The sequence below is a fragment of the Xiphias gladius genome, chromosome 4 (assembly GCF_016859285.1).
Source record: "Xiphias gladius isolate SHS-SW01 ecotype Sanya breed wild chromosome 4, ASM1685928v1, whole genome shotgun sequence".
Classification (NCBI taxonomy): Eukaryota; Metazoa; Chordata; class Actinopteri; order Istiophoriformes; family Xiphiidae; genus Xiphias; species Xiphias gladius.
The window spans coordinates 12,195,192-12,207,794 of NC_053403.1; the positions used below are offsets into that span (position 1 = coordinate 12,195,192).

A 12,603-nucleotide genomic window follows, 5' to 3' on the forward strand; every position below is an offset into this window, starting at 1 on the left:
AACAATGACCCATGCATGTTAAACCTGGTTCAGAAAGCTCAGGAGTGGTGGAGTGTGCATGGAGTTAAGACTCATATTGGTTATGTGAGATGCTGGGGCTTCAAAGGAACCAAAGAAAATCTGTACAGGGACATTGACTACAGCCAAGTGGAGTGTATAAATCAAACTGAGGACCACGAGGACTATGTTAAAGCAACTAAAAAGAGAACTGATCTCACTCCATTATGTCAAAATCTGACTTCTGCTGTTAAACATTGCGTGAGATCTGCAAATTTGAGTTTCCCTTTGATGACCGTTGCGCAGGGGCAGGACTGGAAGAGATACTTCAAAAAGATGCACAACATTTTTGAATGCAAGGCGGAGGACGAGGAAAGAGTCTTCACGCAGGAGCTGAACACCGCGATCGAAGCTGCCCACGTTCTGCTATCAGGAAAAATTGGAAGTCTTGACGAACATTTAGAAAGCGGGAAGGCATTTACACTTGACTGCGCTTTCAGTCCACAAGTATCTGATGCCCTCCAGGATCAAATGAGACTCACATTTGGACAGTGTTGGAGGGAGATGGTACAAGACACATATGCAGAGTTAATCAGGGAGAAGCTGACTGAGGACTTCAATCAATGCACCGTCCAGCTTTTTATCAAAGATATTGTAAAGTTCACGAACGAATACTTACAAATCGGAAGGGTACGGTTTTAAGAAGAAGGGTCAAAAGGCCCACAGTTTGCTAGGTTTGTTAAACACTTTGACAACATCATGCGGAAGTTCATTTAAGACTAATGATTCCACAAATCTTCGGCATAGGCATTCGAAGCAGAATGAATGACAGAAAACCTTTACGTCGTCCATACCATTTTGCATTATGTCAAAATGCTTCGTCTTTATTAGGTTCCCTCAATAGAGCTACACCAGCGCCAGGAGGAAGGGCGTCCGGTAGTGTTAGCGCACACTGCGAAATACACGTACACATGTCCATCTCTCACTGTGTCTTTACTTACAATGTATCACAAATGGTGTATTACACAATTATACTGGAGTGGAGTTTTTACATACATGCTCATATAGTTGTTATTTTGGTAATTACATATGGCAGCATCCCACATTTACACGCTGCCATGCTTGTCACAAGCGAATTCAAGCAGTATCGCTAACATACTGTACAGTTTTGATACAGTACGCCCTCATGCAATTTATAAAAGAACCTTCATATAATAGATGTTTATTACAGGATAATGTGGTTTGGGGGCTGTGCCTATAATAATAAATAGTAGCAGGATTTCTTTGGGACAGGCCCCAAAGTACTGAAGAAGCTCTTCGTGTGGATGCACGTCTGTGCTCGTGTCAGCAGAGGGAGCTATGCGACAGGAATTCCATCCACATTATATTGGTTTATCATGTATGTTTTCGTAGAGTTATCAATACTGACATGTTTTTTTTTTGTTTTTTTTGTTTTTTAATACTTAAATCTAAACGACAATGGCACGCGGTGAAGCCGATCCAGAGACACCGGGCCCCCAGGGAGCAGTTCCTATTGCACTGAGTAGGAGATCGTGTTTTTTATACCGAAGGTCATATCACTGGTGTTGGGGAGTGATGGATGTCAAGAGCAATTCTCTCAATGTTACAGTAAGTTTACAGGAAACGATTATGGTTTGTTTGTCTCTGTAGGATTCATTAGATGCGCCGCGAAATTTTCCATTTTACTTTACAGTCATGGGTATCAAGAATAGGTGGCCATACCTGACTGTATTGGAATATATTTAAAGGATCAGTTCAACCAAATCACACACACACACAAAAAAAATCTTATTTACCTCCAGCGATGTCTAGACATGTAAATAGTTTGTGTTTTTTCTTGGTGCGGAGATATTAGCTGCTAAGACTTCTGCTGCCACCCCATTACAACTGAGGGGCTTAAATAATTCAAATACGACATTTGAAGAACTCAATAGCGGCGTGCCTCCCCAAAACACTGTACCAGTTTCTTTGGATACATACAAAATACTGAAAACTGACCACACTGAGGTCTGTGGGTTATTAAGTGACCAGCACATATTTTGTCCAATCCTGAGACACTGCTACTGAGTTTTTCAAACATCATTTACAAATGTAGATACTTCTAGGGTATGTATGAAAATACGTAGTTGTTACTTTTCTTATTTATATGAATTGACCCTTTAAGTACATTCACTACAACACCTCCATAGTGCTACCTTGTGTGATTCTTTGATTCTTCATATGTTTTGTATGTCTATCATTTCTTTAGCAAACTGTCCATAATACTTGTCCACAATAATATGCAAATAATTAAAAAGAAGAAAAGACAAATATATGGAATTAAAAATAACTCTGGGAGATAAAGTCTGACCATGACTGTTATTTTTCACTGGCTTATGATACAGTTTTAGTCGAGCACTGGCACGGCACAATAGGTGAGAGTGACAAAAAAAGTTATCTTCTATCACAGTTGCATTTTTTCATATCAAACGTTGTCGTGTGGATCTAATCACAGAGCTGCTCTCTCACGATTGTCTAACACAAACTCCATTCAGTCTTTGATTGCTGTGATCGTGCACACGGTATCCGTGCAGTAATGTGTAAGATCTCCATTTCTGTAGTGGCTCCCATATTTCTGTCCCATATCTTTGTACTGAAGGCGCTGCACATACGGCGTGTAGGCAGCTGTGTGGGATCATCTGCACCCAGAGCGGCAGTCCGCCTTCCCAAGACTCTAGTCTGTCGGGGAAGTTTAATCGGTACGGAGGAGTCGGTTGGAGATGCTGGATCGTAGGTCTTCTAAGCCAGGATTAGGTTGTTCCAGGGCTCGGCTTTGGAGCCAGAGGACCCGCTGTGTCCCCCAGGCGACATCTTGAGAGGAATGGCCCCTCCTTGAGCTGCCATGTAGGCTGGCAGGGCTGAAATCTAGAGGGACACCGAAGGAAATGGCGAGAAGACCAATACAGTTTGTCCTATGTGGCTGTTTGAGGAGGTGAGGACCTGATTGTGCTGCCATCACTACCTTCCACTTCCCCTTCCACATATCAATATAAAAAGTACAAAATAAGACTTGATATTGTAAAATTTTGGGTTGCAATAATTACGTCTGATCAGTTTTTTTCATTAGGCCTATAGGTTATACACTTTTCTGGGCTTATTAGTCAGATCAAGTTGAATGCAATAGGTGGCTCTGCCTACTCTGTCGTCACAATCAAAAATTCTAGTGCCTCAATAGTATCTTACCTGTGTGTGTGTGCTGTGGTGTGTGTACAAGCTGTGAGTGTCCGGCTCCGTCTTTATCTGACGAGGCTCCTCTGTGGCGTTGGTGGCGCGGGGAGTGCTGCTGGGTGTGACTGGAGTCCCCTCGCTGCCTGGAGTCCCTGTGGAGCACAGAGCCATCGCACACACGCAGCCGGTATACACATGAGTGGTCCTTGTGACATGACGTACACAGTCAAGGGGCAGGACCAGTAAGGGAGGGTGCCAAATGACTGCTCTGGTTTTGAAACAGGGTCTGTTTAAAATCCATAAAACTCCAAAAAAGTTGGGCAACTGCTGCTTCATCTTACATATGAGATACGTGACATAATTAGACCAAATGCCATGTAGTTTTGAAGCTCACCAGTTTGGGACTTGTTTAGGTTCTTGGGTTTGCGTTTGCGGGTCTGGATCCCCTCTTTCTTCATAGCCAGGGGTCGGGGTACCTGTGGAGACACGAAGGCAAGGAAAGCACCGCAGTGAGTTGCCGTTGTGTAACATCCATTGAGGCTGGTGAGAAAAAAGTTGTCAATAAGCGGAGATCGAGATTATGTTTTCTGAGAGAAGCCATCCACTACAAGAAACATTATCAGATGGTATTAAATGTATACTTTCTTTCTTGATGTCTGCACATTTAGATCGTCTGCACGTATTTTTTTTAATCTTATCTGATGGATTAAAAATGACAAGTTTAAGTTCAGGTAAAAACATGTTTAAACTTGGTATATACAGGAGTTCTGCATGATCAAAGGCGTGTTATCTCCCTTCCCTCTCTCCTTTCTCTCTCTCCTACCCCGTGGAGTTTCATGTAGAGGCCACAGGCGTTGCAGACCGGCTCCCCCTCTGCGTTTCGTCGCCACAGGGTGGTGGTGGTGGTGTGACAGTTGGTGCAGGACAGGCCCACCCTCCTCGAGGCAGACTGCCGCAAATCAAACATGTCAGTCGAACCATGAAGAAAGACAATGAAGAAGGGAATTCGTTACTTCATCTTCTAAAGAGGCAAAAATTGTCTCTATAACAGAATGTCAGATGAATGTGTTGTGCGTCCCGCTGTCGCCCACCAGTCGTCTTTGGGGTTTGATAAGAGGTCTGTTGATGCCATTCATCTTGTGGTACAGCCCACAGGCATTACACAGGTAGTGGCCGGTACCATCCCGCCTCCAGAGGGGAGTCGACATCGCCCCGCAGTTCACACACTCCCGCCCCTCAGCAAAATCATCAAACAAATCTGTTCAGAGATGAGGAGTGAGAAATCGAGTTACTTGTAGGAAATCTTGCATTTTTTTTCTTGCATGGACCTGCTGTCACTCTCAATGCCGTTACTCTCTGTATCTGTTAACGTCAGTTTAGGGACCTCACAATATTATATGAAGTGAAATAGGTTCTTCAACTCTCAGGCTTGGTAAACACATTCAAAACTTTACTGGATAAAACTGAAATTTGCATGTCGGCCAAGCTGAGGCCATGGCTTTTTTTCTGAAGACCCCTCACCAAGCACCGGGGGACAATTCATCCAACCATCACAAAGAAGATTAAAACGATCTTCATATAATTTCCATGTATCTCTTAGCACAGGCTCAGTTCAGTTCGCAGAACCCAACCAAGAAACAGTCTGTGATTCTTGGAGGAATTAACTTCCAGCTGGGCTTATGCCGCAAAGATTCTTTCCATCCGTGTTGATAAAGCCGTCTCCTGCAGTGTCAAGCCCTGACAGGGTGATTGCGTAGTGCAGTAATGTCTCCACACCAGCAGGAGGTGCAGGCTGCAGTCACACAGGCCCACACAAAGGCAGCCTGGAGTCCCTCCTTATCTTGCAACTCCCCCCTTGAGATAAAGAGTCAGCTGGAAATAGAGACGAAGTAGAGCTCCATCATATTCAAATAGAGACTCTGTGTCTATCACATTTCCCTCTCCCCCTCTCCCAGATTGCAGGACATCTGATGAACGTAATCTTCACTCTCTCATCTGGCACATAACAGAGTAGCTCCCAAGAACCACTTAGCTGTTCAGGGGAAGGAGACATCAATCTGTGGCGTGGAAGTGACACATTGGCTTTTTTTTTCCCCTCTTCTACTTCTTCTTCTTCATTTAGTGGTGGGACAAACAGCACGGGTTACAATATTTATCAGCCAGTTGAGCTTAGGCTGATAATAGTTTTTGAGGAACTGCGCAAAAACGTCAACTTAAAACTCAGAGATCTACATGAAAATGGCACCGCAATGTGTTTTTTAACCCCACTCTTCACCGTCCGCGATTACTCTTCCTCAGAGAGTATAAATCTGGCCTCCACCTGTTCCTCCCTCGCTGCAGAGGGTAACAGGAATGGCCGTGATGCATATGCAGGCCTCCTCCAAGGCTGAGAGCAGAGCAAGAGACAGCAGGACGAGCTAACCTTGAGCCGCGCCGCAGTTGTAGCCAACACAACGTAACGACATAAGACAATACACAAAAGAAACGCTGCACTGTCCCCGTCTGTCTGCATGGAGGCGTATTTTTTTCCGCTGCATAAATGTCAGGGTGTATCTTTATCAGATACACGTCGACAATCAGGGTGCAGTTTTAAAACAGCGTCACTAATGCCTCGGGAAGGCCGAAGGTGGAAGGGGAATAAAAGGCTCCATCGAAAGAGTAACTGTCTGAGCAGGTTCTAAATGGGTTTTTTTTTTTTTTTTTTTTTTGTCGTCATGAGAGTGGTAGCGCTGATACGAGGTTACGGTGGCAACACCTAAAGGCAACAAAGTTCATTTGCCCAGCTTCATACTTTAACCTTTTGTCACGCTTCAGGTGGGACTAGTTAAGCCCGGCACTAACATACTGCATTAATATACGGCGTACTGACCAACAATTCAACACCTAGAGGGGCCATTCTGAGTGGTTAGAAGAAGCTAAGTACATAAACTCAAGTAGTGCACTTAAGTCCAGCCTTAAGGTACTCTTACTCTACCTGAGCATTTCATTTTATGCTACGTTATGCCTTTACTTTACAACATTTCAGAGGGAAAATTGTATATTGTACCCCTTTACTCCACTACATTCATTTGACAGCTGTAGTTACTAGTCCCTTCGCAGATTTCACACATGATGAGCCTATAAAAATATGAGGCGCTGTTATAGATTCAACTGCTACTGCAAGAGCAAAGTCCTGCTTACTGTGTCAGTAACAACAATCTGATAATAAAATGTAAAGGCTACTTGTCTGAATTGATTACTTTTACCGTTGATACTTTGAGTACATTTTGTTCATAATACCTACATATTCTTAAGTGACATTTTCAGTACAGGTGTTTTACTTTTAATGCGAATTGTAATTTTTACAATCACAGTTATTCTTCAAAAAAAGTATTTTTGCTTTTGCTATTTAAGTATATGTTACACTCAGTGCTTTTTAAATCTTACTTTACTAAGATTTGTAACATTTTCTCTCATGTTGTTTACCCAAATGCCAAGCAAACTGCGAAAAGGATTTCAGATTTTCAGCGTGTTAACTCCCAGCACGACACCATGCAAAGGGAGAGAATATAAAAACTGGTAACGCAGTTGACCTTTTTTTTTTTTTTTTTTTAGATTCCATCGCTAAGACAGGGAGAGGCATGTTTTACTTACATTTCATTTTATGACTTTTAGGGACATATCAGAGAGATAATGCAGGTATATTTTTAGAAAATGAAATAATGTAAGTTCTGTCACTGAAGGAATGGTTTTTGCTATTTACATTTCCAATTTAAGGTCAAATTTACGAGGGAATGATCATGTTTAGTCAGAACATGAAAAGCGAAACAACTTATTTTTCACTAAAACTCAGTTTAACACAAGTTTCAGCAGAAACAATTGTTTCTCTCCATGGAAAAATAAAGCATATTGTAAATAAAAATTTAATTTAAGCAATTTTTAAATGATCAAAAAATATTTCACGAATGTTTTAAAGAATTTAAGTTCCTCAATAAAGCCAGACAATAAGCTAAATATAAATGAGATATTTTATGTATTTAACATTAAAAGAATGCTGATTGTGATTTTTTACCCCTTCTTTTAGACTGAGTCAGAAAGAAAAGCGAAGTAACTTTACCCATAAGAGAATTTCTCTTCTATGCACTGGAAGAACAATAGAGATTAAATTAAACTCTAAGATTTGATTTCACTTGATGTCGTTGTAAAACAATGAGATGCAGCCTGTTACTGAAGCCCTTTCTTCCACCTATAAACAAGAGCAATCAGAGAACAGGCCGCACTGTGAGTTCAGCATGATTGTAGTCAGATGAAGAGGTCAGATTGGATCAATGCTCTTATCTGTTGCAGCTGATCTTTTCCTCTTTCTTCATCAAGCAGCTCGAAGGGGGGACGTCCTTGTCGAGGCGAAGATTAAGGCCATTCAAATTATCAACACACGGGTCACACATTATTTGGCAGACAGAAAGGGGAGCGGATATTTATAAATGAGGAAGTAATCAGCTGTTAATCAACTGTTAACTTAATAAAAACCGTCCAGCAATGACCCCGAGCATCAGATTAGAAAAGAATAAGTGATTGAAATGGTTGGGATTCCTATCACCTTGCAGCTGTACAGAAAATGTAGATAAACACGGGTCAAACGGACTAGGTTCTTATTAGTAAAGCAGACTATTCAAGGCGCAAGTCAAAGAATAGTAAAAACTCACAACCTAAGCTAAATCGGTGTGTTGTGAAATCACTGTGTGATCCTACATGGTCCAGGAGACGCTGCAACCTGCGGCCATAGGCCAACTTCACCTCCAGCACGGGGACCTGAAGGACCCGTCAGTCAGATGTGACCTTCGGCTGCAGTCCACTGTTAGGATTATAATCCCGCCTAACTCTAATTCAGGTGTATATAAAAAAAAAAGAAATAGCTCTCTCAAAAATATAAATAGGTTTTCACTGTATCCTCAGTGAAAGAAAGGAGTCTTCAGTGGAGCTGTGCACTGAGTGCTGCACTGCTGATCCGGATCTGATCCCCCAATTCGCAATCATATGCAATCCGGCCTGATCCACGAGGCCACAGTCAAACACACCTAATAAATTACAGTCCTCATAAACACTAAAATGAATGTTTACCCGAACTCAGGTGCAGTTAAATATTAATTTCTGTCACTTCGGTAGTGTCTCGTTGATTCATAAAAATATACAAAACATATTTATGATTAGTTTATTATCTGGTAATTGTAAGTCTGACTTGGGGGTGGTTGGCTTTTCAAAGGTTTAAATATTTAAAACACCCACTTTCATGAACCCCACAGGTTAACTCGCTTGGAATATATTCATATAACATACTTTTAATATATTCAATCTGACCTATTATCTATTTATTATTTATGACGGAAAAGTATAAAATAGTCTTCCTTAAAAAAAACGAAATTTATGGTGCAGAATTCTTTTATATAAAACATATTTTGCCAGCAGTAGAATACAAAATAAAATAAGTCCTATATTTAAGAGTTTGATTAAATTACTTGATATTGCTTCTAGGTTTAAAATGAGAGAGAAATAATAGGCTTTATAGTGAATAAATGCGTGGTTTGACGCCCAACTGACTGTAACCAGGAACAAATGACCGACTAACTCTAAGTAGGAGATCCCAACTTCTATTTTAGGAAAAGGAATAAGATTACACACATCTTCGGGAAACGATTAGTTGTGCCTTTTTGATTCGCGCTCTCCGATAAAGCACTTGCGAATTGGGGATCGTGTTATGCACAGGAAAAAAAAAAACACAAAAACACAAAAAAACGAACAAAAATCCAGGTTACAAAAGGTGACAACCAGCCTTTAATCCTTATGGAAGGGGGCTCGTGTCTACGGTGAATTTATGGCCCTGACACTTGTCATGTGGCGGCCGTTCAGTCGGATCAACGGCAGCAGCCACTCAGCCGCGGTCGGAGATTAAAAAAATTAGAAATAGAAAATTAAAAAAATTAAAAAAAAAAAAAAAAAAGGCGTAAAGTTTAAACCTTCCTCGTAATTCATGACTCGTTTGTATTTTAGTTTGTTGTAAAATATAAATCACGCATTTAATCGTGTTGCATTGTGTTGTTAAACTATTTTATTATCTGTTCTTTTTAAATCATATTGCAGGCCTTTTAGATTATTGCAATCCAGCGGTTCAGTTTATCCTTTCAATTAATGGTAATTAATTAATACTACTACAATTAATACTACTGCCTTTATCTTGATGGGTCTTAATTAAAACATTATTTCTGTTACAAGCAGATATATATATATATATTTTGTCATCAGCATATTATTGCAATAATGCAGGTTTACATTTTAAGACCTGTTTTGCAGCAGGACTTGAGTTTTTTTTTTTCTTTCTTTCTTTCTTCTTTTCTTTTTTTTCAAGATTGTAATTTTACTCAGCGAATAAAGCCCAATTTTTCTATCTGGTTTTGCAATGAATCCCCGACAAATCAAAAATAAATAAAAGAAACATGCTGCCGTGTGTGTGAGGTGGGGGGCAGAATATGTTCAGCAGGACTCTTACACAAGATTTTCAAATGCTAAAATAAAGAAATATGTATTTACTTCATTTCCCCGTTGCTCACCTATGTTTGGGTGCCGTGTTGCGCCTGGAGGAGCACCTGTTTGGAGTCCGTGGAGGACCTGGCTATCGAAGGGCGACGCCGGCCACGTTCCGCCCACGTTCGGGCTCATGTAGGCCGGGTAGGGGCTGTAGTGCGACCCGCTGATGCCCCGGGCGCCGTAGTGCTCCCTCGCGTTTGCGGAGATGTTCAGCGGGCTGGTGTATGAGGCTCCCGCCTCCCGGGCCGTGGCCACCCCGGAGGACAGAGGCGGGCTGGTGGAGAAGGTGAAACGCTGAGACACCGGGGAGTGGTTGTACGCGGGCACCGAGTCGGCGCCCGGCTGCGCCCAGGCAGAGTGGCTCGACGCGGGGCTGCTCTGCTGCGACGCACCGGGCGTCTGGAGGTAAGGCAGCGCAGGGATCATGGGGGTGACAACCCGGGTGGTGGGCACATAAACCGGAGAGGTGCCCGCCGAGGCGTTGTGGAGAAATCCGGCCTCATAGGAAGGGTGTCCGTGGTTGGTTGTCATTATGCCCTGGTACATATCCTCTCCCTGAAGCTGGACATCCGTGTTGATAGAAGGGATAGTGAAAGTATGGATGCGGTTACGCGCAAGATGACTGAGAAGGAACGCAAAAGTATGCGGTTTAAAACAATCCACAGAGCCCGCACGTCCTTATTAAAATCAGATCTGCTGTTGGGTCAAGCAAAGCACTCCGCCACATTCAGAAAATTAGGAATAAAGCGAGAGAGGAGACATGAGACAGGAGGAGGAGTGAGAGACTATACCTTGTGATCAAGATCCAGCTGTTATCATCTCTCTCTCTCTCTCTCTCTCTCCCTCTCTCCCTCTCTCTCTCTTTCTCTCTGTCTCTCTCTCTCTCTCTCTCTCTCTCTCCATGCCAAAATGTTTCAAATTTCAATTAAACCTCCCAATTTTGCAGAAATTGGACCAAATTAAATTATATTTAATTTTCATTTTATTCTAAGCACCTGGGGTCCCATGGATCTGACTGACACTTAAAAAAAAGTATTATGTCATGGCTGCTAATCGATAAAAGGAATTTTTTTTTTCTTTGTTTCAGTAATAATTTGAATCCAAAAATAACGTTTTCTTTTCTTTTCTTTTCTTTTTTTTTTTTCCATCATCCATAATGTTTTCAGTAGAGTTGTTGGTCGCGTGTCGGTCTGTTCTTCCCTCTTATGGAAGTTCATTATTTCCAAAAGCTCGAACGATTTTTTTTTTTTTATATATCTGTAAGGTAAAATCGTTTCGAACACCGAAGCATCCGAGCAACTTTTATGGGTGGATGTTTAAGCTGAAGCCGTCGCTCAACCAAACACCGGCCTGTTTTCGCAGCCGGTCCCGTGTTTCACCAAGAAATCGATGCGGATCATGAGGGGAAATTTGAGGCTGCGAGCAGGTGGCGGCCCAAGTGACAGACACATCAATTAACCGTGCACCGTCTCACCGATACGCGAGTTACCGTCCCCACATCGTCCATTATCGGGGAGAAGGCCTGCGCACTGACTTGTTGACCGGGGGGGGATTTCTTTTTCTTTTTTTTTTAATTTTTATTATTATTTTATTTATTTTTTATTTTTTTCGTGACAAAAATGAAGAATAGTGCTGGATGTCTGACGCGCCTTTGGTCGGAAGTCTCCGGCGGTTGTTGTCCTCATGAGGACAGATTTATACCTGTCATCAACACTGGTGAACGTAAACACACGAGGCCATTTCATTGTGCAGCCACTTCCCACTGACAGCCTCTCACTGAATTATGTGCCTCTACGCAGGCTGCCAATAAAGCCCCCCCCGTGTGTGTGTGTGTGCGTGTGTTTGTGTGTGTGTGTGTGTGTGTGTGCGTGTGCTTGTGTTTGTGTTTGCGCGCGTGCCTGGAACAGATGGGTGCTGGCGTGGGTGCAGTTTTGTAATGAACGCAAAGTTGCCTTAGGGGACATACTTTAACTTTATAATCCATAGGAGAGAACTCACCGTCTTGTACGGTGTCTGATAGAAGGCCAACCAGACGATAATTATCCATGACCAGGCCTGTTTTCTTAAAATTTTTCAAACTGATCAGCTTAACTCAGAAGTAACTCACTGGGATGCAAATCATTAGGAAATGTGTTTCCCTCGGTGGGTGTATCCAGGCCGCATCTGATATATACTGGAATATAAATGCTGAGACATGAGAAATAAATAAGCACTTGTCTGTCTGTTCCCATTTCTCTCACAAACTAAGAACTGCTGTAGTCTGACAAGGCTGTCCTCTGTCACTAAGTAGACCTTTCTAGTGGTTTTGATTTGTCATGGCAGGGAAATCGAAGGTGTAGCTAATAATATATCCCGGGATTCTGCGCCGTTCAGGTGTCCCAGCAAGCCGTGCCAGTGGGTCACCAAGCATGCACATCCGCAGGACCCTGGATCTGGCCTCGGCTGTGGTCTCCCTGAGGTTACCGGCGTTTTCAGTTACGTTTGTGATACAGTAGTATTGATTCTCTGCCCCCACCCTCTCTCGCTGAAGTCCGGGCAAATAGAGCAATATTGCCTCAATGGAAATGGGAGAACCGTCATCAATGTGTAACTGCCGGCTGATAACACATCCACCAATTGCTGGCTAATAATATCAAGGCGTGGTGGCGTTAGCCCGCCAGGGCACAAAGTTGCACCAAAGTCAGAGATGATTTATGCTTTTATGGTCGGAGGTAATGTATAGAAGTTCGGTCTGTGCACTTCTTCGCGAAGAGGGGAATCCGTTGACAGGGCATCCTGAAAGATGAGTTAATATAACGAAAGAAGGACGGAAAATGT

General features: G+C 42.5%; 1 protein-coding gene across 1 annotated transcript; it reads right to left on the minus strand.

Annotated features, from left to right (window-relative positions):
- Positions 1–850: 850 nt before the first annotated feature.
- gata4 (GATA binding protein 4) lies at positions 851–10,591 on the minus strand. Its single transcript, XM_040125208.1, has 6 exons — positions 9,810–10,591; positions 4,317–4,483; positions 4,049–4,174; positions 3,620–3,701; positions 3,241–3,377; positions 851–2,922 (listed from the first exon to the last, which is right to left on the minus strand). Exons 1-6 carry the CDS (start codon positions 10,330–10,332, stop codon positions 2,797–2,799), a joined length of 1,161 nt encoding a protein of 386 aa, XP_039981142.1. The 5' UTR covers positions 10,333–10,591; the 3' UTR covers positions 851–2,796.
- Positions 10,592–12,603: the final 2,012 nt, after the last annotated feature.

Coding starts and splice junctions, on each gene's coding strand:
- gata4 (XM_040125208.1), bottom strand. CDS start 10,332: ATGTACCAGGGCATAATGACAACCAACCACGGACACCCTTCCTATGAG. Junction 4,484..9,809: donor AACACGGCACCCAAACATAG/GTGAGCAACGGG, acceptor ATCTCTGAACAG/ATTTGTTTGATGATTTTGCT. Junction 3,378..3,619: donor CCTAAACAAGTCCCAAACTG/GTGAGCTTCAAA, acceptor TGTGCTCCACAG/GGACTCCAGGCAGCGAGGGG.